Source organism: Gallinula chloropus, assembly GCF_964237585.1.
Source record: "Gallinula chloropus genome assembly, chromosome: 3".
Lineage (NCBI taxonomy): Eukaryota > Metazoa > Chordata > Aves > Gruiformes > Rallidae > Gallinula > Gallinula chloropus.
Genome location: NC_140087.1, coordinates 51,857,886 through 51,882,535, shown reverse-complemented (window position 1 = coordinate 51,882,535; position 24,650 = coordinate 51,857,886). Strand labels below are relative to the sequence as shown.

At 54.0% G+C, this 24,650-nt stretch overlaps 1 protein-coding gene across 1 annotated transcript; it reads left to right on the top strand.

Annotated features, from left to right (window-relative positions):
• Positions 1-283: 283 nt before the first annotated feature.
• On the top strand, positions 284-10,412 carry MRPL14 (mitochondrial ribosomal protein L14; the record flags this gene model as incomplete). Its single annotated transcript, XM_084262592.1, is given in 4 exon segments — positions 284-327; positions 7,171-7,180; positions 7,182-7,264; positions 9,761-10,412. Coding segments are annotated over 4 exon segments (504 nt in total). The 3' UTR covers positions 10,128-10,412.
• Between the last annotated feature and the right edge of the window lie 14,238 nt (positions 10,413-24,650).

Genomic DNA, 24,650 nt, shown 5'->3' with positions numbered 1-24,650 from the left:
TCACCCCGCACCGCGCCGCGCCGCGCCCCGCACCACACCCCGCCGCACCGGCAGGTCACTTACCCCGTGTCAGGCGCGGACTGACTGCCCCCGGGCTGCCGCTTCGCCCCGCCGGGCCGGGCGCTGCGATGCCACGCACGGGGAACGAGCACCGAGCGCCGGACTGGCTGGGCTGAGCTCGGCCGGGCTCGGTTCGGTCCGGCTCGGCTGAGCTCGGCGAGGGGCGGGGCCCCGGCTGGGCGGGGCCTGCGCGGTGCAGGGCCGGCGCGAGGCGGTGTTGCGCATGCGCGCCAGGCTGCGGGCGGAGGGCCCGCGTTCCCTTCGGAGGTGCGCGGGGGGAGGTTGGGGTCTGCGGGAAGGGAGGGGGCGAGGGGGGGCACGGAGGCGGCCTCGGCAGCGGGCTGGGGAGGTGGGGAGCAGAGCTGGTTGCCGGGTGAGGGTAGCTGTGTGGCAGCGGGCGCTCCGCCCTTGAATCGCGGGGCCTTAGGCCTCTCGGGCGGCGCCGGCCCAGGCCTGTGTGTGGAGCCGGCGCGGCCTGCGGGCTGCCTTGCGCCGCCGGGCCGGGCTGCTCCCGAGGTGCTGGCTTTCCCGCTCGGGGTACGGGCGGCTGCCCCTCAGCCGCTGAGCGCTGGGGCTGGGCGAGAGCGGGAGGCAGTGCGTGTGCGGCTGCCGCGTTCGCGGGTGGGCCCTGCGGCGCCTCGGCTGCTCGGTGTCCTTCCCTCGGGTACCGGCCACGCTGCCCGCCTCTCGCGGGGAGCCGCCTTTCCCGGGCGCCGCTGATGTTCAGTGCACGGGGTGTGAAGTGTCTGAACCCCTCAGCGCGGGTCGCTGCTCTGAAAAAAACCGAGGAATGCTGGTTCTGCAGACGGCCTCTGGGTTGTGCAGCACACAGCCAGGCAGGTAGTAGTGACATCTCACGAAAGCGCCTGGAGACACAGCTTGGACTATGGGGAGCCTTAAACCTTTGTGCCACCTGCATACAGGGCACTGCAGACCGGTTCCTGGCAGCACCCTGCATCTCTGACAGGCAGCATCCTCTGCACCCAGCCTGTGGCTCAGTGGTCAGGCCTGGGGAAGGAGGAGAAAACACAAGAGTCTATTCTCTCTTGTCCAAGTGTCCTTTAGAGGGTTTCTTTGCTTTGGTATTCATGTGGGGCAGTGCTTATGTGGATGAGAGTAGTCATGAAGCAAAGTTGGACCAAAATTCCTGTGTCCTGACAAGCGTGGCATTTACTCGTGTGTGTCATGGGGACTCAGGAAGTGTGGGCACTAGTCTGTGCTTTGCTGGTTATTCTCCAAAAATCTCCTTTGGAGGTCCGGTGAGTAAGGGGAGGCAATTTGGGGAAGAAGACAGTGTGACAGGTTTCTTAAAAGCGTTGAAAGACTTACTCCTTGTAGTAAAAGCAGACAGGCAGGCAGCCAGTCCTTGTAAAACTAGGACACAGATACACATCTGAGCTGTATTCGCTTGCTTGGTTTGAAAAAATCCCTGAGCTTACTTAGAAGGGTCTTGGAAGGACAGAAACTGAATTAAGCGTTCTGAGTGAGGAGTGAGGATTATTCCCACAAAGTTGTGGGTTGCTCTGTGCTGCCTTGTGGCATGGGTGTGCCTCTGTCTCCAGGTCAGGTTTCTCTAAAGGCTGAATTCTGTCTGTATCAGGCATGTTTTTCTGGTGTAGCTCCATCAGGAAAGCCTGCAGTTGCTTTGTTCTGTGAACAACTAGCTTTGGTCAGTGGTTCCTGACTTTTTTTTTTCTAATGGTTGAGCCACAGTTCCCCAGCTTCTCATCCTTCCCCCTGCCACAGCTCCTCCCAGTGTGGTTACTGTTATCTGGTGTGTGATCACAGCTTGCTGGTTGAGAGCTGGTCACCCAGGTCACAGCTAGGAACAGGATCTGGTCTTGTGGCTTGCCACTTATTGTCCTGTTACTGAGACCTTTATGCTTTCAGAAGTAGTAAAGACACATTTGAGAGGTGTTAATTTATGGGAGTCTGGGTGATCTCTGAATTCATGTGTAATTACCGAAGGCAGAGGCATGGAGGGACCTTGCTGGCCTTTGCCTGCAGCTCCACACACTGTACCAGAGCAGTGCTTCTGGGGTTAGGTACCTGTTCTGGTCTCCTTTAAACTCACACAGGAAATTGTCCTCTCTGTTAGCTTTTTTTCTTGCTGGTGCACTGGGAATAATCCCTTCCTATTTTAGTACAGTGCTGTGAATATGAATATATAGAATGGTTTAAGGTGCAATAAGAGCCTTAAGTACCTTAGAACTAAGACTTCTGGCTACTTCAAATGTCAAAAGTAAGTTTTCCATGAAAGGTATTCAGCTCTTTCTTTATCTGCCTTTTCATGATTGTGATCTGGAAAATGAGGCTAGTGTGTTTCGCTGCAAAATTGCTAACAGATGTACCTGTAATGAGTTTCTGTTGGTAACTCGGATCAATAAATATCCTGTTTAATAGCTAATCCTGTTCATAAACGGAATTCAGAAAGACTTAATTCCTCTTTGTGAATCCTGGCCTTTCAGGCTGTCACTAATGTAAAACCAATTATGTCTTGGTAATTAATATCTTGTGTATTTTTAACACACACAAGCCCTTAATCACATCATTTCCTTTATGAGGAGAGCTGTGAATGGATCGAGTCCCGTAGCTCACAGTTGGCTCTTAGAGCTCACCCTGGCAGACAGACTATAAATAAACCTGCAGTGGCAGAGTAGGGGTTTAGGTATTTGCATCGTGCATATATTGCCTTGGATTGATTTCCTGTGCTTTAATGATGGATGACAGACGCAGTTCAAACCTTTGTGGTGCCTGGAGCATGTCTATTTTGGTCTTTTAGAAGAATAAAGGGGATGTTGGCCCCTGCTGTTCGACTGTGCAGATCAGGTTACTATTATTAACGTGAAGAATATTTTCCCCTTTTCTGTTTTGTGTGTTTGAGAGCAGGCTTTGGGTAGTAGGGATCAGCATTTGCTTGGCCACGTACTTTGTTTTTATCCTGGGGGCCTGTTTGTGCCGATGAGCTACTGGCAGAAGGGAAAGAAACAGCTGAATGGTTGTGGAACTGTGGATCTTCGGAAGACAGGGAGCAGGGGTCACTTCCAAAACTTGTGAATAAAAAGGAAAGTAGTAGGGGATTGCTAGGTAACAGCACTATTTAGAAGTACATTTACTCTAGGATGCAGGCAGACTAAGAACAGCACCTTGACTGTTTTTTAGGGTGCACACCACTGATAAAAACTTGATCAGAGCCATTGCACTGGCCTCTTGAGCATTGAGATGCAGACCTTTTTAGCCCTCCCAAAGCTGTTAGTACTGCAGGTTGATACAGGCCGTTCTTGTGAAGCACATCAGTGTGGGGTGTTTTTTCTGAAATGAAAGAGATCCTTTTCTTGTCCAAACCTCCCGGTGTTTCTCTGGAGATACTGTCGTGACGTAAATCTGGGTTGGCAGTGAAAGGAGAAGTCCCAGTCTTGTGTTTTGCCATATTCCCACACGGGCATTCACACAGCCACGGGAGGGGTTGGATCAGGGAACTGATCTAGCCGAAAACTGCGACTGGTTTACGTGAGCGCTGGAGCCCGCGTAAGGAAGGTGACGGACATGCGTGTTGGGGGGACACAGGGCTCCCTTTCTTGGTACTGCGTGCCCTGACGTTGGCTCAATGTGAGTATGTAATCCTGTCCTCCTTATCTGGAAGGTGTCCTTGCTTTATATCAGTTCCTTGAGGTGGTCTACTCATATGTTTGCCTGTGTTTGATGAAAATATTGTACGTGTCCCGCTTCTGTTAGATGGGATGGAGTTTTCCAGAAATCCTCCATTCAGAAACCACTTAAAAATTGCAGTAAATGTGCTAGGTCTTTAATCTCAAGGGAAAACGGTGAGGGTTGGTAGCTTTAGTGTGGCACTTGAAAGTGGTGTGGCGGGTAAATAACTTCCAGAGGTTTGTGAGTGGTAAAGGGATCCTTTGTTGTGCGGTGCTGCAGTTTGATGCTGAATGGGGTACGGCTGAAGGGCCCTCGAGAAGAGAGTGTGAGCTGCCGCAGGCTATTACGTCCTCAGGCTTATTCGGTGAAGTAGAAATTGGGTCATTTTAGTGAATATTTGATTAACAGACTCCTTCACCCTTGCTGAATCCTATTCTGAACTCAGTCTGAGGTTTGTGCTAACTCCTAACTGATGCATGGAGCAGAGAGAAGTAAATTCGTCTCCTACCAATGAGATAGAGCCACTGCTAGAATTTAGGGGAGCAGGGTAGGAGCTGTGAGGGAGGTTCTCTGTCAGTGCTTTGGTGCAGCTGTGAGTGGCATGTCTTATATCAATAGTTCCTTTTGTGTTGGGCCTTTCAATTTTAAGATAGCGTCTGTTTAAATACTGCTCTTGCACAGCATGGACAACTTGGAAATTAATCCTCCTTGAGTGGGAGATTGGACTAGATGACCTCCAGAAGTCCTCTTCAAGATAATTCCCTGGTCAGAAGTGTATTAGTGACTTAAATACTAAGCAGCAGAGATGTTTTGCCCGTCTGGGGTATTACTGTAGGGTGCACCCCTGCATCTGTTGGGCAATACTGACGGCAGACCTCTGGGAATTCCTGCACATTCTCCTGTGCTTGAGGGTTATGGGGGTACATCACTGAGCACTATAACCTGATGGTCAGAGACAACTCACAAGGGCCACCTTCAGAAGCAAACTTGGGACACAAATATTCCCTGGGCCTGTGTGAAGTGCAGCCTCATCTGGGCCTTTTTAAGGCCTCCTGGTGTGAGGCGACATCGATGCTGGGAAGGAGAGGTGCTGGGTCTGCTGAGGCCAACGGCTGTCATTGCTTTACAGCAGCTCTTCAGCTTTGGCACCAACTGGGAGCACTCGTGTGGCAGCACCCAGCATGACGCAGAGTGAGCAGCTTTGCTGCCCTTTGGAGTTTAGTTAAGTAACAGAGGGGAAAACCGAGGGCAGTGGAGTCCAGATGCCCTATTCACAGCCACGGAGGGAGCGAGTCAGGACTGGATCTGGTTGAGGAGCACCTGGAGACAGACCCAGACTCTTGGCTGTTCATTTCTAGAGCAGAAGCTGGCATGTTACAACAGCTAAAAATGTGATTCACTCTTCATGAACCCACTGGCACCTTTGCATGCTCTACTCAATGCCACAGGTGTATTCTCTCCACACGGAACTTTCCTGCTAATCGGAAGCATCCCCCTGTTTACTCCATTCCTAACAGGATGCTTCATACCAAATAGTCAATCATATGAAGTTTCTTAGCTTGTGACACATCCTAATGTGCTGTGGAGTAATTCTTAGCAAAGAAGGGGGTACTGAGTCATCTGGAAAAATAAACAGTCCTTGGACACTTAACATTGTTGATTCTTCTGCTGGTAGTTTAGTAACTTCAAACCTTCACTGCTGCCAGAGGGTGGAAAGAAATGGTGACTCCTCCCAGGTGTGGGGAGTGAGTTCAGAGTTTAGGCAGTGCTTTAGGACTCTGATGTCAACCTTGAGTGTATCTAGCTGTGCTGGTCCTGACGTCATGGGCAGAGCGTGCGCCTGTGCCTGCCCTGCCATGAGCTAGCAGAACTCTCCTGTTGGTCTTACGTAGTGGTGAGGATGAGCAGGTCCATCCTCTCCTGCTACTGAGGCCACTATGGAGTAGGGTTGGACTCCCCTGGGAAGCATCTGTCAGAGACAGCAGAGAGGCCGACGCACTGCTGCTGCTTGTTTGGGTTTTCTAGAGGGATTCAAAGCCTCTGGAGGAAGTAGGAGCAGTATTACCTACTGGGTTTGAGTTTCACGTGGAGAAACGGTACACCCAGGTGCAGAACGGGACACAGGCTGTCCTCCCTGCCAAGGCAGAGCAGCGTAGTTGAACTTGCTTAGAAATTGCAACAGCATCAAGGCCTGGGTAACTGGACCTTGGTTGCCAGCAGCACTGTAAATACTGCACGGCCTTGTTTTTGTTAGGATCGTACAGCTAGGTAAGGAGCTCTGGCAAAACCAGCCTTGGAATCCCTTTTCTGAGAGGGAACAGTGGAGGAAGCTGTGAAGAGAAGCTTTGAACTTGTTTGAAGATCTTCTACCTCACTGAAAAGTGTCTTTGCTTAGCAAATAAATGTAAGCTTTGGCTGTTGCTGATCTCTTCCAAACCTGCTGGTGTAACAGGCAAGACTGTTTGCCACCTGTCATGTGCTTTGCTTGGGGGGGTGCCGCTAAAAAAATGCTGTGGTGCACATCTCCTGTGCTTCTCATTTTGCTGTCAGGTAAGGCAAACTTCAGTCTTGCTTCAGGACAGCCATAGATGCTAAAAGTTATGTGCAATCACACTGGGGAAAAGTAAAACCAACGAAGAGATGTCTGGCAAAGTGGTCTGGGTTCAGATAAACCTTTGCGACTGTGTGTGCAAGCTGGGCCACATCAGTCTGACAGAATGAGGTTAGAGATGCAGTCAGGGAGGAGGCTGTGGCCAACCTGGAGGTTAACCCTGCAGCCCAGCTCTGCTGCAGTCGCAGGGGTGTTTTGGTTTGGGTTGAACAAGTGCCATCGAACGAAGGGAACTGTTGTATCTGGGCAGCTGTGACAGGGTGAGGTTGGCAGAGGTGTGATTCTGGTCTCTGAACACAGGCTGCTGGGAGGAAGCTTGACCTCACCAGTGGCGTGTTCCGTTTTGTCCTTTGGCAGGTTGTTTCTTGAAGCTCTGATGTCAGCCTGCAGAGCGTCTCTGGCTTTTTGCTTGGTTTTGTGGGCAAGGTTGGTAGTTTTCACAAGTAACTATGGTAGCTTTTATTGGTCACTGCGGCCTCTGGATTGATTCACATCCAAAATTCTCCAACCGGCTTGTTGCATGGCTCGTGGTGCGCCCAGAAGGGCCCTTGCCTCTGTGTGCAGGAAGCGGCAGCGCAGCGATGCGGAGTTCAGCCATGCAGTGTGTGTGTGTGTGTGTGTTTGTGTGTGTTTGTGTGTGTGTGTGTGTCAGGATGAGAGTGTCTGCTGAACTCAGGCAGCGGGTGTTGATCTGCTCTGTGGAGTGCTGCGACTGCTGTCACCGCTCCCTGCGCTGCAGCTTCGGAAGAGGTGCTGAGGCCCTAGTGTGGTGGTTCACGTATGGGAGAGGAAGCAAAACGAATTCTGTCCACTTTGCAGAGTTCAAAATCCTCTTGTTTCTTACGCAGGGCGGGTTACCAGCATCGAAATGGCTCTCTTGAGGACGCGATTGGGTTTATCCCTAACCTGTCTGAGCAGCACAGCGGTCCAGCGACACTTCAGGTAATCTGCAAATCCTGCTTTTGCTTTTGTTTTCTGGGGAGAGTTTCCTGATTGAAAGAGATGCTGTGAAGTAGGTCAAGCATAAGATACGATATTTCTAATGCAAAATGGGTAATGCAATAAAAGAAAACCTTGTAGTTGCTTCTTCACAGGTTGTAAAGCGAACTCAAACACAGGTGCAGGGTCCTGGCAGTCTGAGTCTGGTGGGAGCTCTGCAAATTTGTATGCCTTTAGGGAGGCTTTTAGGCCTCTGAGGGCGATGCAGAGGCCTGCAAGCAGAAGTTGAAAGTTCTTGTGTTTCTCAGCTAAGTCCGGAAAACCTACAGCTGACTTCCGCTGATGTAAAGCCATTTAGGTGTTCAAAATTACTCTGGAGTTCATAATTTCAGATATCTAGAACAAGAATAATCTGAAAAATTATTGTCCTGTACCCTAACAGTGTTCATTTATTTATTTACCTTTAGGTACTCTATCCAGGCTCAAGACATTTAAAGCTTCTTTAATTTATGGACCTCGTGTTCTGCAGTGCCTTGCACAAAGCTTAGAGCCTGATCCCCCAGTATGCTCGGTGTAGGTAGGGGGAATCTCTAGCATCTACCTCTTTGAAGAGTCAGGTCTTCAGTTTATAGGGTGGGACTAATCATTCCTGTGACAGTGATCCAGAAAGGGGATTAAGACAATGCTCAGGCTGGGTTGTGTGATAGTCCCAGGAAAGAGGTATCTAAATCTTACTGGCTTTCCCTGTAAATGGCCTGCCAGCATTGGCCAGTGGGTGTTTAAAGGATCTAGATACGCTGTCAGCAAGAGGGAGGCTGAGTCCACAGAGATGAGTGGTGCTTCTGCAGGACATCAGCAGCCTTAATGGGAAAACCTTTTTTTTTTTTTTTTTTTTTTGTGATGGGCCTCCTTTGAATGTGATGAGGTTTTGCTCCAAGTCTGTGGCAGAAATGAAGAAAGGGGAAAGAAAAAGCCCTTCTTGTGCAGTTTGTCTTGCCTGGTGGTACCTCGGCAGTGACACTTAGCAGTTGTTTGGCACTGCTGCCTTGTGGACTCGATCCCACCTCAGTTTTCCTTTCTCCTTCCTGCGACAATGCCCTTGCCTCTTTCCAGCCTCCTCCCTTTCTGCCTTCCCTGTTGTGCAGCCACAGTCTAGCATGTGGAGGGTAGAGTGTGGTATACCACAGCCCCTCCCAGGGGGTGGGATAGGAGAGGGCAGCTGTTTGCAGAGGTGAGTAACTTCTGAGAGAGGTGTCCGTATGTAGGGGGAAGCTAGGGCTAGGCCTCTTCTGTGGTGGGAAACAAATCTTGAAAGGCAGTGCTGGACCTCTGGAACAGTCAGACTGGTGCAGCCTGACCCAGCCAGCCTTCCCTCACTGCAAGTAAATATGTCTGCTTCAACTGATGTCCATCCACACTGTTTGATACACAGGTGGTTTGCTCTTCTTTTAAGCAGCATTGCACATACAGGTCCTTCGTCTTCAAGGGTAGTGGTCCTCATTGGTCTTTACTTACTGTACACACTTCTGCTCTGCAGTATGAGGTGAATGGGCAGGTTGATTCCATGTGCTGAGTGGTTCGTCTGACAGCAACTTGGCAATCCTACAGCTGTCTGGCTATCGTGTTTCTAACACCTTCTTGCAAAGCAGTTGTTTAGCAGTAGAAAGGAGCTTCCTGCTTTTCTGATGCTCTGTGTTTGGCCATCAGTTGAAGAGAGGCAACAAACCACTTGAATTTCAGCATGCTGGATAAAAGAATAGCCATTCCTGAAAGGGAGGTAGAATTATTTCTTGGTTTATTCCTGTTGTTCCCAAGTGTATTCAGTCAGACCTGACAATTTAGTATCATGCAGTTTATTTCTGTTGTTTCCTACTCCTGATAATCCCTCAGAACAAACAGATACAGAAGACACTGTGTCTCTCTCTGGGTTCCTCCCACATGAGGAAGTTGATGATCTGTTAGATTCTAGTTGGTAGCAGCTTAGCACAGCGGGACCTCAGTAGTCTCACTGGGAGCAGAATAAGATGGGAAACCCCTGTAGACTTCACTGAAGATTGGCCAGAAAAGTCATTGCTGGGAACTGTGTACAGGACTGATGGAGCCCGACTTGAGTCTTCGCTTCCTGTGGGCTGTTTGTGGCAGAAGCAAGTGGGTTTTTTTTTTTTTTTTTTTCATTCTTGTAAATTGAAGCTGGGTGGAAGCATCTGCAGTTGCTAAAAAGCCCAGTAAATGCTGCTCTTCACGCCATCTTCTAGTCGTGTTCCAGAGCAGAACGGTCGTTTTATGTTTGACATTTAGTGAAAGAGTGTGCACAGCCCCAAGTAGCATCTGGCTTTCAAAGAGCACACTGAATGCAGTCAGTGTGTCACCCATATGGTATGTATTTGTTGCTGGCGCCTTCCAAGAGGTTTCTGTGATGACAAGATTCGGTGCTGGGTTTGCCCCTGCTCCCCCAGCGTTACTGAGGAGCTCTGTCTCCTTCTGTCCTCTCTTTGCCAGTGTCACTGGAGCCTGCCGAGCGATACAGAAACTCACCCGCGTGCGAGTGGTGGACAACAGCGCCTTGGGGAACACGCCCTACCACCGGCCGCCAAAATGTATCCACGTGTACAACAAGACCGGAGTGGGCAAAGTGGGAGATAGGATCCTGCTGGCGATCAAAGGGGAAAAGAAGAAGGCTTTGATTGTCGGGCACAAGATGCCCGGCCCCACCATGACCCCAAGATTTGATTCCAACAATGTGGTACTGATAGAAGACAACGGCAATCCAACAGGGACTAGAATAAAAACACCAATACCCTACAGCCTGCGGCAGAGAGAAGGGGAGTTCTCCAAAGTACTGGCCATTGCCCGCAACTTCGTATGAAAGCTGAGAAAGGTTTCTGGCAACCCTGTCAATAGCCTTTTGTACAGTAGCTGCTCCTTGCCCCTTTTCTAGAAAACGGTGAAAAGTGAAAAAGTTGAGTCATCAAGTCTCTCTTCCCATTGAAGAATTACAAGCAACTGGTTTAAATATTGAAGTACCTCGTTTTCCTCCAAAATAAGATTGGTTTGTTTCACAGGACTGGTGCATTGTGTTGGGGAAATGCTCCTTCACTCTTACTGCTCCAGTGGTGGTAATTTGGTCTCTGACATTAAAAAGAGAACATGAAAACCCTTCAGCCCTCCTTTTTTTCATCTTGCTTATGCTCTCTTTTCCTTAGTTAGCTTTTCCCACTTCCCCAGGAGCAAGACACAAGGCGCACTCCCTGGCCCAGTGCACAGCAGTCTGCAAAATGGCTTAAGGTGTCATAGAGTAAGAGAGAGATGTAATGAAGTAGTGGTGCCTTGGGTGCATTCACTAAGAGGGCTAGTTTCTGCGCCTCTGCCTAAGGAAAGTCTTTAGGAGGAATTGGGATTGGGAGGGCAGGATGGCCGACGGCTTTGGTGGTGTGTGTTTGAGCAGGATACGCCAGGGATGGGGGAGCAGGGGTAGGAAGGGGAGCTGAAAGGGGTGGGTTTGAGGTGCAGCCTGCACTCTCCACCTGACCAACTTCAGGAAGGAAAAAAGGAGTGCAAGGGGCTGGGCTCAGAGAGAAAGGTCCACAGAAAGAAATACCCTTTTGGGTTGCTTTTCAGGACGGCGTTGGACCTTACCTGCTGTCAGTAGGCAGCATGTGCCGGCTGGTGAGACCAGCTGATGTCCAGCGATGCTTTCTAAGCTTGGGTACAGTAGTGGGCAAATGCTACTATGTTGTTTTCAGAGCCAGCTGTGGGCCAGAAGCCAAACAGCTGCCTGCCTTTATATGGAGCTGAGGAACTCAGAGTGTGGCAGGTGAAAGGACGTGGGGGCAGAGTGCTCCTACAAACAGTGGTGCTGGCGAAGGGTGTCTAAGGGGAGCAGCTAGCGGGAGTTTGGCCAACTTCAGGCCCCTGAGCTGACACCTCAGGGCTCCAGTGGCATTGGCAGCTCGCTGTGCCTTGTCTTTCCACCCCACCCTGCTGAGAAAGCTCCTCAGCTCAACCCTTTGTTGTCTCTGTGTGAAGACCTGAGGACTGCCATGCTGAGCTATACAACGCTTTAACCAGCTAGTCCTGGCAGATGGATCCGCCCTGTGCTCCCCACTGTGGAATCCACATTGCCCACGGAAAAGGTGAGTTCTGGATCCAGGTAATGCAAATAAGATGGTACTTCAAGTTTAAATTAATTCTTCACCTTTAAGTAAGGGTGCTGTCCCCCTTAGTAGAACTTAACCTGTGAACTCGGGAGGCCCTGCCTATGTGCTGCCCCATTCAGTGTGAAAGCTGAATCGGTGCTGCTGGCAGCGTCTCCTGTGTTCGCTGTCCACGGACCAGTGAGCGCTGGGTCTGCTGCTCCTGGGCCGAGCCCCTCTGGTGTTGGGTGGGAAGCCCGCAGCCTGCTCGCTTCGTAGCCGCCTGCCCGCTGACAGACCGCAGAGCGGATGGATGCTCGCCGCCCTTATGTCACTCTACCTAAGTGCAGTTGGCTTCCAGGAGGAGCTTTCCGTGCGCGGAGGTGATGCTTGTGCCGCTGTGCTAAGCAGGACGGTGAACAAAGTCTGCGGGCCCGGAGCTCCTTTTTTCAGGGGGGAGTTGTGCGTGGTTTGAGCGGTCTTGTACGAGCGGCTTCCCAGCCCTTCGGCCGTGCTCGGTGTCAGCCCTCCGGGCGCACCGACACCGGGGCGGGGCGGTGAGGGGCGGTCCGGCCATCCTGGCCGAGCCCTGCCCATCGCCGGCATCCTCCGCCGGGCCGGCCGGGCCCTCTAGCGGCTCCCCGCAGCCAGGCGGGGCCCTTCGCCAGCTGCATCCCGGCCTCGGGGTCAGCTGGGCTCCGCTCAGGGGGCCGTAGCGAGCGCTGGGCGCGCCGGTGGGATCCTGGCGCCGGGTAAGTTTTGTACGGGGTGCTGGTCTAGCCCAGCGTGGCCGCGGGCTGCCAGAGTCAGCGCTGTGCCCTGCTGCTAGCGGGTAAATCTTCACAGCCCGCTTTAGACGTGTTTAGGTGGTCTCTTGGTTTGTTCAGCCCGGAGGAGAGGAGGCTGAGGGGAGACCTCGTTGTGGTCTGTGGCTTCCTGACGAGGGGGAGCGAAGGGGCAGCTGCCGATCTCCTCTCTTTAGCGACCAGTGATAGAACCTGAGGGAATGGTATGAAGCTGCGACAGGGGAGATTTAGGTTGGATATTAGGAAGAGATACTTTACTGAGAGGGAGGTCTGGCACTGGAACAGGCTTCCCAGGGAAGTGGTCGCAGCACTGAGCTTGACTGAGTTCAAGAAGTGTCTGGGTGATGCCCTCAGTGACATGCTCTGACTTGTCTGGCCCTGTGTGGAGCCAGGAGTTGGAATCTGTGATCCTTATGGGTGCCTTCCAACTCAGGATATTCTGTGATTCTGTAATTCAGTGGTTTTTAGCTTTTTCAAAGCATGTTCCAGTAGCAGGCTGGTGTAGGTCAAATAAAAAATACCCAAAGTCTGTGTGCTTTTATGTGTATTTAGGGCAAGAGTTTATGCCATTTAACAGCTCAGCACTCTTCCTTTAGAAAACATGCTGCAGCCTTTGAAAGTCCTCCAGCCCCAATAAACAAATAAAAAAATACTTTTATAGGTTTTTTTAATAAATCAAAAGCCAATTGTCTGTCATTGTCATGTCAGTCATGCCCCTCCTGAACACAGAAGGAGCCTGGACTTCCTCAATATAAATGCTTTTGAGAACAGAAGAGGAAGATGGTTTCCACTAACAAAGGGCTGGAAAATATTCTTTCAAATGTCGCTTGGGGTAATTCATTCCTGGTCAAAGGCAGCAGGCAGAGTGGAAGTGAGATCCATCCCAAGCTGGACTATCTGGGTCCCAGCTAGCCTGGTTTATAACTCTATCTCTAAAGGGCTGCTTTACTGAGAGGCTTTAGCTTGGCCACAGCTTTGGCCTCATAGTGTCTCCCAGTAGGACCTGGGGGGTGCCTGCAAACAATTCTTGTTTTTCTAGTCCTGACCACAAGGGCTACAAGCCCCTCATGGGATGCACAGATCCTGCTGTTTGGATATTAAATATTTCACAGAATATTTGCTAATAACTTTCCAGCGTTTCGCTGGGGAAGAGGTCGTGGGGAGAGGGCACGAGAGGAAGCGGGCAAGACAATGCAGTGGACTCGAGGTTAAAAATGCGAAGCGATGCTTTATTTCTGAGTAAGCTGATATGTGGAACTAAATCCTTAACCTCGGAGCTTAATAAGCAGGCATGCAGACAGCTAAGCTAAGCATATCCCGTAGAGCGTCTCCTGCAGTTTCTACCCCTCTTTCCCTAGCAAGGAACGTGGCCTCGGCAGAAATCCTCGGCCTGCGGCGACGGCTCCGTGCTTGGCGAATTCCAGGGGCTGCCTGTAGCAGCATCTCTCTGAGGGGCAAGGCCCTGCCTTGTGCAGGAGCTCGTAGCCTGCTCCCACCTGTCCCTCTGAACGCGGCTCCGCTGCGGCTGCGGGATGGTCAGATCCTGGCTGCTCCCTTGCTGCTCCCTCAGCTGAGCCCACACAGGCAGGAGCAGATGGATGGCACCTTGCCAGCGGCACAGGCTGATGATGTAGGTTCTCTGGGATTTCTCTCTCTCTCTTCCTTCAAGCAGGACCCATGTTCCTGATCCTCTTTCTTGTTTCGGCACAGGGGAAGATACCTGCTTGTTCTCACTTCCACACTGGCCACTGCTGTTCTCCAGACATGCACCAAAGCCTTCTGAGCAGCAGGGCGGTGATGTCCCGGGAGCAGCTGCTGGGTTTCCTGGGGTGCAGTTTGAGGCATCTGTCTTTTGGGATCCATCTGGGACTCTCCAAAATGGGAGGCTTTTCCTTATGCACCCATCCTGCTGGGCAATCAGGTGTGGTTTCCTCTGTGGGTAGCACTTCTTGCAGGTACTTTTCTTGAAGGATGGCTGCAGGCTGGTGGGACGACTCCATCCGGGGAGGGAAGAGAAACCAGAACACCCACCTACCTCGGCTGCTGCCAGAAGGTCATTCTCTCCCCTCTTCCCTATTTATGTTTATTATTCTGCTATTAATATGATTTTATATGGTAAATGGGAAAATTTCCCAGTGTGAGAGGCTGCTTAGGAGGAATTTTCTCATCTCCTGAGCAGCCTCTCGGGGAGCTGCCACCCACCGCAGAGGTAAGGGGAAGCCAAAAGCAGAGTCCTCCCAGGGTCTTCTTGCCCTGTTACAAATGTGCCTCCCTTGTCAGCTCCAACTGGGTCCCTGGGTTTGTGCCTGTTCCTCTGTGTGTGCACGTGGAGTTTGCATCAGATTAAGCTCCCGAGAGGGTGCCTGTGCCGCTGCTGGGACTTTGTGCCCAGACATTCTTCCATGGCAGCTGGGGAAAAGGCCCTTTTTTAGGGCGTCCTGCATGGATAGGGAGAGATAGTCTTTGGGGAGATGCTTGCCCAGAAAAGACAGGCAAGAGGGCTCTCTGGGGAGGACCAGGGTCTGCAAAGAGCCAGTCACGCACTGGAGATTAGCTGGCTGTGAGAAGGGGTGTCCCCGAAAGGAAGTGGGCGAGACAGATTATCGCGGGGGGATGCAGCGGGGAGCTGATGTCTTCCATCTGCTTGGAGACCAAGGCTGGGAGACAGGCGGCCCCATCTCGTGGCCCTGTGCCAGCAGGGTGGATGGACTGCAGAGCTGGGGGAGGCAGCTAGTAACTTTGGGGGCTGGGAGAAGGGGGAGACGGCCAAAAGCCCAGCTGAGCTGGGAGCACTGCAGCCAGAGGCTGGACTCTGGTCCAAAGCGAGCATTGCTGGGTTGGTGGGGACGAAGGTGCTGAGCTGCACATCCCAGAGCAGGAGGCTAGATGGCAATGTGGGCGTGATGGTGTGCCCGGCAGCCTGTCCCAACAGCCCCCTGCACCACTCCGCGGGCCCCTAAGCCTGACTGACGCTCCAGAGCTGAAATCTCCCTCTGTCAGCACGTTCCCCAGCCGCCAGCCCGCAGCAGGGCAGCGGAGCCACGGCTGATGAGGAGGACGATGGAGACTTTGGGGTGACTAAGCCTGACCTTGGGGAAAGACCCAGCTAGAGCCTCTGACCAGGGCTGAGCCCTGTCTCCATGGAGTTGGGGGGGGTTTTGCTGAGGGTGAACTGGGCTAGAGAAACCAGCAGAGAGATGGGTCTGTGTGGGCAGCTCTGTGGCTCCTGCAGAGCCACTAGCTGCTAGTGGCTGGGAGAGGAGGGACGTGATGCCCTGCCCAGCTGCAGGATGCTGGCTCGTGGATGGCAGGGGACTGCAAGGCAGGGGTGGGCAGCAGGGAGGTGCAGCCAGGCTCTCTTGGGAAAAGTGCAAAATATCCCCTTAAAATGCATTGTAGAACCCCTTCCTGAGCCTTTCACTGAGAGGCAGATGCCAAATGTGTTCCCTGAGGAAAAGGCTTGCCAAACCTGAGTGTGGTTTGCAGCCTGAGCATTGTTTCCTACCTGGCTGCTGGCAGGGGGGCAGCAGGAGAGCCCTGCCAAGCCCTTCTGGTGAGGGCTGTCATATTTTTTTTTTTGCTGTCTGCTTCTCTTCTGGCTGTGGCTGTGCCATTTATGATCCAACATGTCCCAGGGAGAGCAAAGAGGACTGGGAAACAGCTGGACCCGGGGCCTCGCTTGTTTATATCCTGCAGCTACTGTTCAAGATAGACAAGGTCAGGGGGAGAAACGCTCATCAGGGAGACTGTACGGGCTGGGAACTTGTACTTGGAAACCCAGAGGGGGTGCGGAGCTGGGAGTAAGGGCAGGAGGCTGGGACCAGCGCTGCTGCCAGAGCCCTGGGGTCAAAGCTTGTGTGGTCGCTGCCCGAAGGACTCTCCCTGCTGCCTTGTCAACCTGTTTGCTAAGCAGCTTCTTGCGTTCCCCGGCGAAGGAAACAGGCTGGTGAGTGGTACTGCATCTGTCCCTAATGCTGCTCTGTGAGTCAGCGGTGGAGCCCCAGGTGAGCCTGTGCCTGCCGGGCTGGCCGGCTTATCTCCGGAGCTGTCAGGGGTGGAGGGTGGGAATTTTCTAGGCCTCTCGCAGATCCATCCTCTAACAAGGAAATGGAATTGGGAAGTTCAGGGGTGTCTAGCCTGGAGAGAAGGAAGATTAATGAGGGCCCGTGATGGAAGGATAAGAAGAAGGATGTGGAGGAAGCACGTCAGGCACATCCGTTCACCCTGGCTGAGAGTGTGCAAAAGGGGAGGCGTTCAATCAAGCAGTCTGGCAGAGGAAATGAAATTAGCTGTTCTTCATTCTCCCTTTCACCCAGAGCACAAGTCACCCTGTGGAATTCGGTGCTCCAGGGCACCAGCAAGCTTTGCTCCTTAATACCCTTTGGTCTGACCTGGGACGCTCACCTCCCTGCCAGCTCGAGTGAGTGTGCTCAGTGTGAATGGAGCAGCACACACGCCCTCCCCGAAAGGTTGGAAGGTGATGTGCCCAGTTCCTGTGATGTGGACGCCCAAGACAGGCTGTCACTTGGGCATCTGACATAGAAGCTTGCTTTGAAAATGTCTGAAGGCTGTGAACTCCATTAACCTAATGCCCCAGGATACACCGTGGACCAAGGCAGCGCCTGGGAAGCCAATCCAGGGTTGTTGGGTGTAAGATTGTATCCCAGGCATTTCTCTCTCTGTAGCTCAAATGAGCTGCTCAGGGGTGCACTGGTGAGTACTCCCCAGGGCAAAGGCCAGGACATGGTGATCCCATGGCTCCTGTATGTGAGGTTAGCCCTCTGCTTGCCTGGAGGCATGGCAGGTGAGCTCTGCCCATGTCCCAGCTTACCAAATGACCGCAGCTCTGGGAAGGAACTGCCAGGATCTACCAGGGCAGGGAAGAGGAATAGGCCAGAGTTGGGACACCCTAAGGAAATTCTCATCTCCTACCCCTTGTATAGCGGTCCCCTCGGTTGGGGCTGTCCTCAGACCAAACCCAAGGGCAGTGCTTTGGTGGGCTTACTGCTGCTCTGTCTCCCCAGTGTGAATGGGGATGGTGGCTGAGTGTCAGCCCTCGAGAACTGAATCCTCCCAGGTGTGGTAATGTCACCCCTGGCCACAGAGGGCTGTCACAGAGCTCTCACAACCCTGACCATGACTCTGAACCAAACCTCTTCCTGTGGTGGACCCCAGTTCTGACCAGAGAATCCTGGTGTGGGTTCCTGTATTAGATGCATCTCTTGGGTTCAAAGGCTTTGTTGCTCTGGCTTGTAGAACTGGAACTGACCTCAGATGTAGGGAGAGTTCAGGGGTTCTTTGACATCCTGGTCCTGCCAAGCTTGTCCCTGCTAACCCAAACAGGCACCCTATGCTGGGACACGGGCAGGGTGGAGGGAGATACAGAGGATGAAGTGATGGCCCAGCAGCAGCTCCCTGGAGGCACTGATGGCAGCAGACCACTCTTGGTTCACCAGGGCTGGCAAAAGCTGAACAGGGCAAAGTGCTTTTCTTGCCACTGTGCTTCAGGCCACCTGCCTGGGGTCCCTTGGGTGCTGTTTTGTCCTGACTTTCAGACTTTGATCCATGGCCTGGTCCAAGCTGTCTGAGATGCAGCAGAAGCTTTGGAAGGTGGTACCCATCTCCAACACAGGAGGGGCTGTTGCTTCTGCTTGATGAGCTTTTGCATTTGCGCATGCCTGGAGCAAAGAAATACGGCTGCGTGCTGCCCAGCCACCTGAGCTTTGCTCCTAACAGTGCCTACATTCCTCTTTAAAACAAGGCCCAAGATCCCCTGTGCACATCTGGAGGGTGGTGGGAAAGGCTTCAGTTCCCTGATGGCACAAAACTCATCGCTTGGAGGGGTAGATAAAGTGAGGAGAGGAGGTGGTAGGATGGTAGATACTATCTTTGCCCTTGTTTCCTGAGGTTGATGTTCTGCTCTTGGCTCTTCCCCAGGAGGCCCCAAACAGCTCTAGCAAGCCCTTGAATCTGCATTTCATGATGCTTCCAGTAGTAAACAGCTGGTTTAACTGGCTGCTCAAGTCTGCAGCTTTGCCCTTGATGTGCCTCACTCTGCGGAGGCGGGAAAGGTCCTGAGGAGGCCTCACCTGCAGCAGGGTGAGATGAGGACACAGGGACCTCCAGGGCATCAAACCAAATCAAAGTTCTCTCCCAGAGGCTTGGTGGCCCTGGCACTGGGGCAGGGGGGGAGAGGGAAGCCAGGCTGGCCTACTGCCTGTGAGAGAGGGTCTCCAAACACCCATCAGGCTCTGCTTCCTAGGCTCCCTCCAGTGCTGGTGTCTCCTCTCAATGTGCACACAGCAGCCTTGCTGGCAAACTCAGTGGCAAAAGGCTGAGCCACCAGAGTGGTGGCTGGCAGGTGGTGTCTTGTGTTTCTGCAGAAAGCAGAGCAAACCCTAAGACTTTTAAGAATGAGGAAATGCAGAGTTGATGGGCCATCCCATGCAAATTTTGGGACACCTTAGGCTGGGCTGAACCCCCTTCTACAGCCTTCAGCTTCTCTTTATGTGGGGTGGTTGAAGGATGGCGAAGAGTCCTGAGAGAACCTTGCTGGATGGCATCACACGTGTGGGAGAGGGGCTGCAGGGAGGAGCATTACAAGCCAAGAGCAAAGCATCTGCATAACCTGAGGCACATCCTGTGGTTTTGGGGGAGGTGCAGGTTGATCTGGCACTGTGCAAAGGCTGGGTGCTGCTGACAAATATGGCAGGGGGACACTTCAAGAAGCACATGGGTTGGTGTGTGAGCTCTCTTTCCTGCACTTCAGAAGCTGGGGTTTTGTTGTCTGAGGATAGCAGGTCCCATCTGAATTCTGCCATAGCTCGGCTTTTTCCTACATGGGCTGCATAGGGTGGATAGGGGCTGTTTATCCTGCCTGGGGATCCTAGTTGTGTAGTTTGCAGTAGGGATGCTACTCTGACCCTTTTGTGCAGGACTAGACTAAGGATTTTTGTGGTCCTTGGGGAATGTCTGAAGCACAAGCATGTTAAGAGAGGTGGAGATCAAAACCAGGCTGCATTTATGGCTCCACAGCCTACCACTTTATTGTGGGGTGGTTAGTGGCTTTTAGCCTGGGGCAGTTGAAGGATGGCAAAGAGCCCTAGGAGATCCTTGCCAGAAAGGTGTTTGCCTTTCTCCATCCCTTTGCCCACCCCTTCCTCTGGTTCTCCTCTGCCCATCGCCTTCAGCAATGACCATACTCGAACCAGGCTCCGGTTCTGGTGGGACAAGCAGCCCATATGATCCACCAGCCCTTCCTATACATCCCTCTCACTTCTGCTTTCCCCTGGCTGTGCCTCGAGCCCACCCTGTTCTCTCACAGCTGATTCCGAGAGAGAATCTGAGGGAGCGTTCAGGTAAGTAAGCCAGATGGGATGGATCTGATGCCCTCATCCTGAGAAGCCCTGAATTTCAGGACAAGCTGAGGAAGGGGTGCATTGCAGAGCATGTTAAAGGATATACATTAACCATGGGCTTTCTGGTCCCGGGGAGGGCAGAGGGAGTGCTGTGCTGTAGTTCACGACCCCCTGGGTGTCGCAGGCTCACAGTGAGGTTCCCAGGGCTTAGCTGGCTCAGTTTCACACACGCCTGGCGCTGAGCTTGTGGGGTGGCCAGCAATTTCCTTAGCCTCCAGGCTGGTTTTGTTGGCCCAGCATCTGTAAGGTCAAGTGCTTGCCCGGTGGTGTTAACACAGCACCAGCGCCCAGGCCTGCCCAGGCTCTGCCTCCGAGCACTCCTCACAGGCCTCTCTTTTAACCACAAAGAGGTGTTCTCCCCTCCCAGGTGTCCGAATGGCCTTTGGGCTGACTTTCTGCTGAGCGTCATAATGGCGTGGGTGCTGGCCACATGGGTGCTGGCCACATGGGCGCTGGCCACGTGGGTGCTGGCCACGTGGGTGTGAGGCCTGGTGGGGCCGCGGCAGCCTGCGGCTCTGCTGCGCTGAGGCATCCACCCTGTGCCGAACGGCCCTGGTGCCACGCAGAAGGGTTAACAGCCCACTCGCTCCCTCCCCGACTCGGGGAGCTTTGTTCATTGGAGTATTAAATTCCGCAGCTGTAAATAATCTGCAGCAGGAGAGATTATCGGGCCTTGGGAAGAAGCAGCTTTTATTAATAAGATCAGTTCTCCCTGCGAAGCATCACGTAGCCGCTCTCCACCCTTTCCTCGCTGCCTCGCCAGGCGTTGCTGCAGACCAGCGGCGTAGCTTCCCCACCTCCATCCTCTGCCACCCGCCCTCCTGCCGTGCTCCCTCCGTCCCACCGGCGCCCACTGGCACACGTATCTCTTCTTGGCATCCAGGAGCCAATGAAATGCTCTCAGTGCTGCTTGCAGTGTAATCGTGGTTTCATGTGCCTGGGCTGCCACTAGCCAAGGCAGGGAGGTGGTGGGATGCATCCTTGCTGGGACAGGAGTGTGGCACCACCTCACCATCATTGTACCTTCCTCTGTGCCTGGTTAGAGGCTGCTCCACCTCCAGCTTCACTTCCAACTCCTGCAGAGGAACTGGCCATTGCTCTCCAGGAGCAGAAAAACAGGCCTGGAAGGTGCTTGAAGGGAGACACATTCCTGGTGATTCAGAATATTATGTTTGGGTGTCTGGGAGCTTTTACCCAGAGCATCGCAGGAAGCTCAGGTGAAGGCAGGGGGGGATCACAGCTACGCAGGGGGAACTAGGCTCTAGGTGGGAGGCCAGCCTGAGAGGGTCTTCAGGATGGGCACTAGGGATCAGCCCTCTTTTAAGCCTCCCATCCCCTGGCAATCCCATGCTTCTGTGTGGAAGAAGTCCCCATTCCTAATTCCTCTTCAAACCCTGCTCCCCCTTGCCATTTGTTTCTGGTCTTCTCAGCATGGCCCAGCAGAGAGGGACCCCCTCTGCTGCCAGAGCTGAGAGCACAGCAGGGCTTTGTGGCTCACTGGGAAGGACATCAGACATCCTGGTCATTCCCACCTCCGGAAAGCTGTGGTTGAGGTGTCTGTCGGCATGCTGCAGAACCCCCCTGGTGCAGGGCCCTCCTGAGCCTTTAGCTTTCTTTTCTGACAGAGATGAGAAGCGGTACAAGGCCCCCATGTCCCCAAACATGCATAAGCAGCACAAAGACATCCTCCTTTCCTGCCACTCAAGTGATTGTTATTGGGGAGCTCCAAGTGCTTTGAATTTGTGGGAGGGAGTCCCCCATTTTGCACTGGGATTTCAGGGCACTCTAACCATCCTCAGGAGCACCAGACCCATGATGCAGCTGGGAAGGGAGCACCACCAGCACTGCTTCCCTCTGAGCAAGGGCCCAGCTGTCGAGTCCGCTAACCTCAGGCACATCTTCCCCCTGCATCATTTGCCCAGCTCACTCCTCCTCCTCCTCCCCATATTCCCAGAGAAGCCTGTGCCCCGCTGACCAGAGCATCTCTTTTAATTAAAATGGTTCCCCTGCGATGTGCGGTCTGAATGTCTCCGGTTCTCCCCGCTGGGCTCAGGCCAGTGGGACGTGCTGGGGCAGAGTATCACGTCAAAATCTCTCTGAACCACAGCCAGTTTGGAGAAGCTGAAGTCAAAGGAGAGAGAGCAGCTGACAGCCATGCCATCCCTCTGCCAACGGGCTCTACAGTAAGCACGAGATGTGCCCCAAGCTCTGAGAAACGGGGAGCCCTGGCTGCCCACCCAGGAGAAGGCCTGGGAATGAGAAACAGTCTCTCTCCAGGCAGAGGTGTGCAAAGTTGGGGATACCTGGGGGAGGTTGTGAAAGCTGTGAGCAGGACAGCAGTGTTAGGGGATGTGGTGGGATCCCCAGGCACGGCTGATGCACCTGCAGGAGAAACCCAGCCGGTGGTCTTCAGATGCTCAGGGCTTGGTGGGATTTGGAGGTCTCTCCTCACTGCCCCAGAAGGAGTAAGGGTGGGACATGCATTGGGGTTGGTAAATGGAGAAGGGATTCGGGTAAGTTAAGGTATGCAATGGATCCCCTCCTAAAAGAAGCCAAGCTTTTTCTTGAAGGTTGCAGGACTTTGCCTGGGTGCTTGGGCAAGCAGCTGGAACAAGGGCTGCCTGCTCCAAGGTGGCTGGGCTTTCAAAGCCCTCTTGTCAGACACCTCCACCTCTCCCTGCCCCTAGCAGCTTGTCCAGAGATGAGGAGAGATCTCAGCTGTCCTTGCAGGAGGAGATGCTGAGGGGCAGGAGCTCCCCTGGGGCACCATGTGGAGCATGGCCGCCTGGTTCCCTGGGAAGGGTGAGTGGAAGTTGCTGAGGTGTTTTGACTCTTGCAGGAGTCTGTGATGCTTGGCACAGGCAACATGCGCAGCACGGGGCCTCTCTCACCCTCACGCCTTTGCAGGTGGGTGCAGCAAACGGGCACCCCATGGTGCTGGTGGGGTGCAGGTGACTGGGCTTTACTCCTGCACAGCCCCTGCAGAGACTCCCAACTTCTGTGCTTTGGGAAGTATAAAGCCTCCTTCCAGGAGATGAGCAAAGGCATGGATGGGCAGGGGAAAGGCTTTGCCATCCGATGCAGGGGACTCCAAGGGGCTTGAAGCCCCTCTGGATGTCCTCGGGGGCCTCTTCCCTATTGAGGGATTATCCCAGGGGCCCTCCCGCCGCCACGTGCTGCCCGTGGAGCAGGAGCTCTTGTGCGGTCGCATGAGTCTGGGGCATCAGCTAGCAGGAAATCGGAGTTCTTTTCCCTCTGGACACGCGGGGCTGAATCCACGGGCTCCTCCGGGAACTGCTGGGCCCCGCGGGAGCTGGTTCATGGAAGCACGTAGCATCCTCCCCCCACCCCGGATCGCGGCGTGGTGCTCGGTCTGCGATGCCTCCCCCCGTTCGCTTCGCTACGAGCCGGTCTGGGTGAAACCCTGCGCCCCTTTTTTGCGTCTCTTCCCACCGGCTCGATCCCCCTGGCCGTGCCCGTGCTCGGCCGCGGTCCCCACTCCGCCCCTCCTGCAAGGCGGGCGGCGGCCACACGGTGTCAGGCGGGTACCGGGCTCGGCGCGGAGCGCGGCGTGCGGGGCCGCCCGCGGGGCCGGGGATTGGGGATGGAGCCCCGGGAGGGAGCCCAGGGCAGCTGCAGGCAGCGGGCCGGTTCGGCTGCGGGCTGTTCCCCCGGGCGCGGCTTTCCGTAGGGTGAGGATGGGTTCCCCGCTCCTTTCCCTACAGCAGCACGGGAAGGGTGCGACGCCTTCCAGGCGCTGTGCGGATTTTTACCTCGTCTTTCGTGGCTGGGGGAGGAGGGGAGGAAGGGAGGCGGGGGTCTCCTTGGCGCGGAGCACCCCGAGTGAGATGAGTTGTGCTGGGCCTCAGCCTCTCGCCGCGAGGCACGGAGGAAGGCTGCCCTGCCAGGGGGAGCAAAGGGACTTGGATAGCAAGACCGACACTTGCAAACTGGGAGTGTTGGCATCATGGATGGCTGCTGCTTGTGGAAGAAAGAGCTGGATCAGGGGTGTGGGGAGAAGCTGAGCTCAGGCAGTGTGGGTCCCCAGCAAGATAAGGGGATCAGGAGGTTCGTGCTGATGGATGTCCCCGGAGGGAGAGGGACCTTGGATCAAGTTGAGCTGTGCCTCCCCTGGCTCTCTGCTTTTGTGGCTGCGCTGGGTGTGTGTGGGAACCCATTTTTCCCGCTGCATTTTCGTGGTGGAGGCAGGGGAGCTGGTGCAGAGAGAGGGCAGGCTGAGGAGGACGCATCAGTAGGTGACGTATGGTGCCGGAGCGAGCCGAGGCCCAGCCTCGCTCAGGTGCAGCTCTCCGTGCCGTGCATCACGTACAGAGACGCTGTCTATCCTCCAGCTATTTACCGCCAGCTCATTTTGCAAACGCTGCACTCACACGATTTTTTTTTTTTCCTCCTCTCCCTCCTTCCCTCTCTCTCCTCCCCGTAGAGATGCTCAGACAGTGCTCCCCATTCAGCTTCAAGCGCCAGGTCTCCCACCTGCACATGCATTGCACACGCTGACCCGCCTGCAGGTTGTTCTCTTGGGCTGGTCCAAATTCATCCCCTTCCCTTTTTCTTGCTCCCTTGGGGCCTTAGGCCTGGCAGGGGGAGCTCTGGTGAACAAAGAGGGAAGCTGGTGTGAGCTGAGATGCTGCCAAAGGGGAGACTCAGCCAGGGAAACCTGCCCTGACCCAGGAGCCTGAAGGGCCCACCCCATCCGTCTCACAGGGGTGCTTGCTTCCCATTTTGGGGCCTGGGGCTGTTCAGGAATAACCCTTCCCAGAGAAGGGAGGGAAAAGGAAGGGTATAGGGTGGGGTGGAGAGAGTCCCCTAATGTGTGTGTGTGTGGGGGGGGTGGGGCTAGGGGGTGAGCCTTTGTTCCTGTGGGTGACAGTAAAGGATGTGGAGTAAGACCCAAACAGGGATTGCCCCCCTGCATGCTGAGGAGGGGGAATAAAATGCTGCAAGCAGAGGGAATGGGAGCCCAGGCCCTCACCAGTGGGGAACTGGAAACGGCTCACTGGGCCTGTCCTCT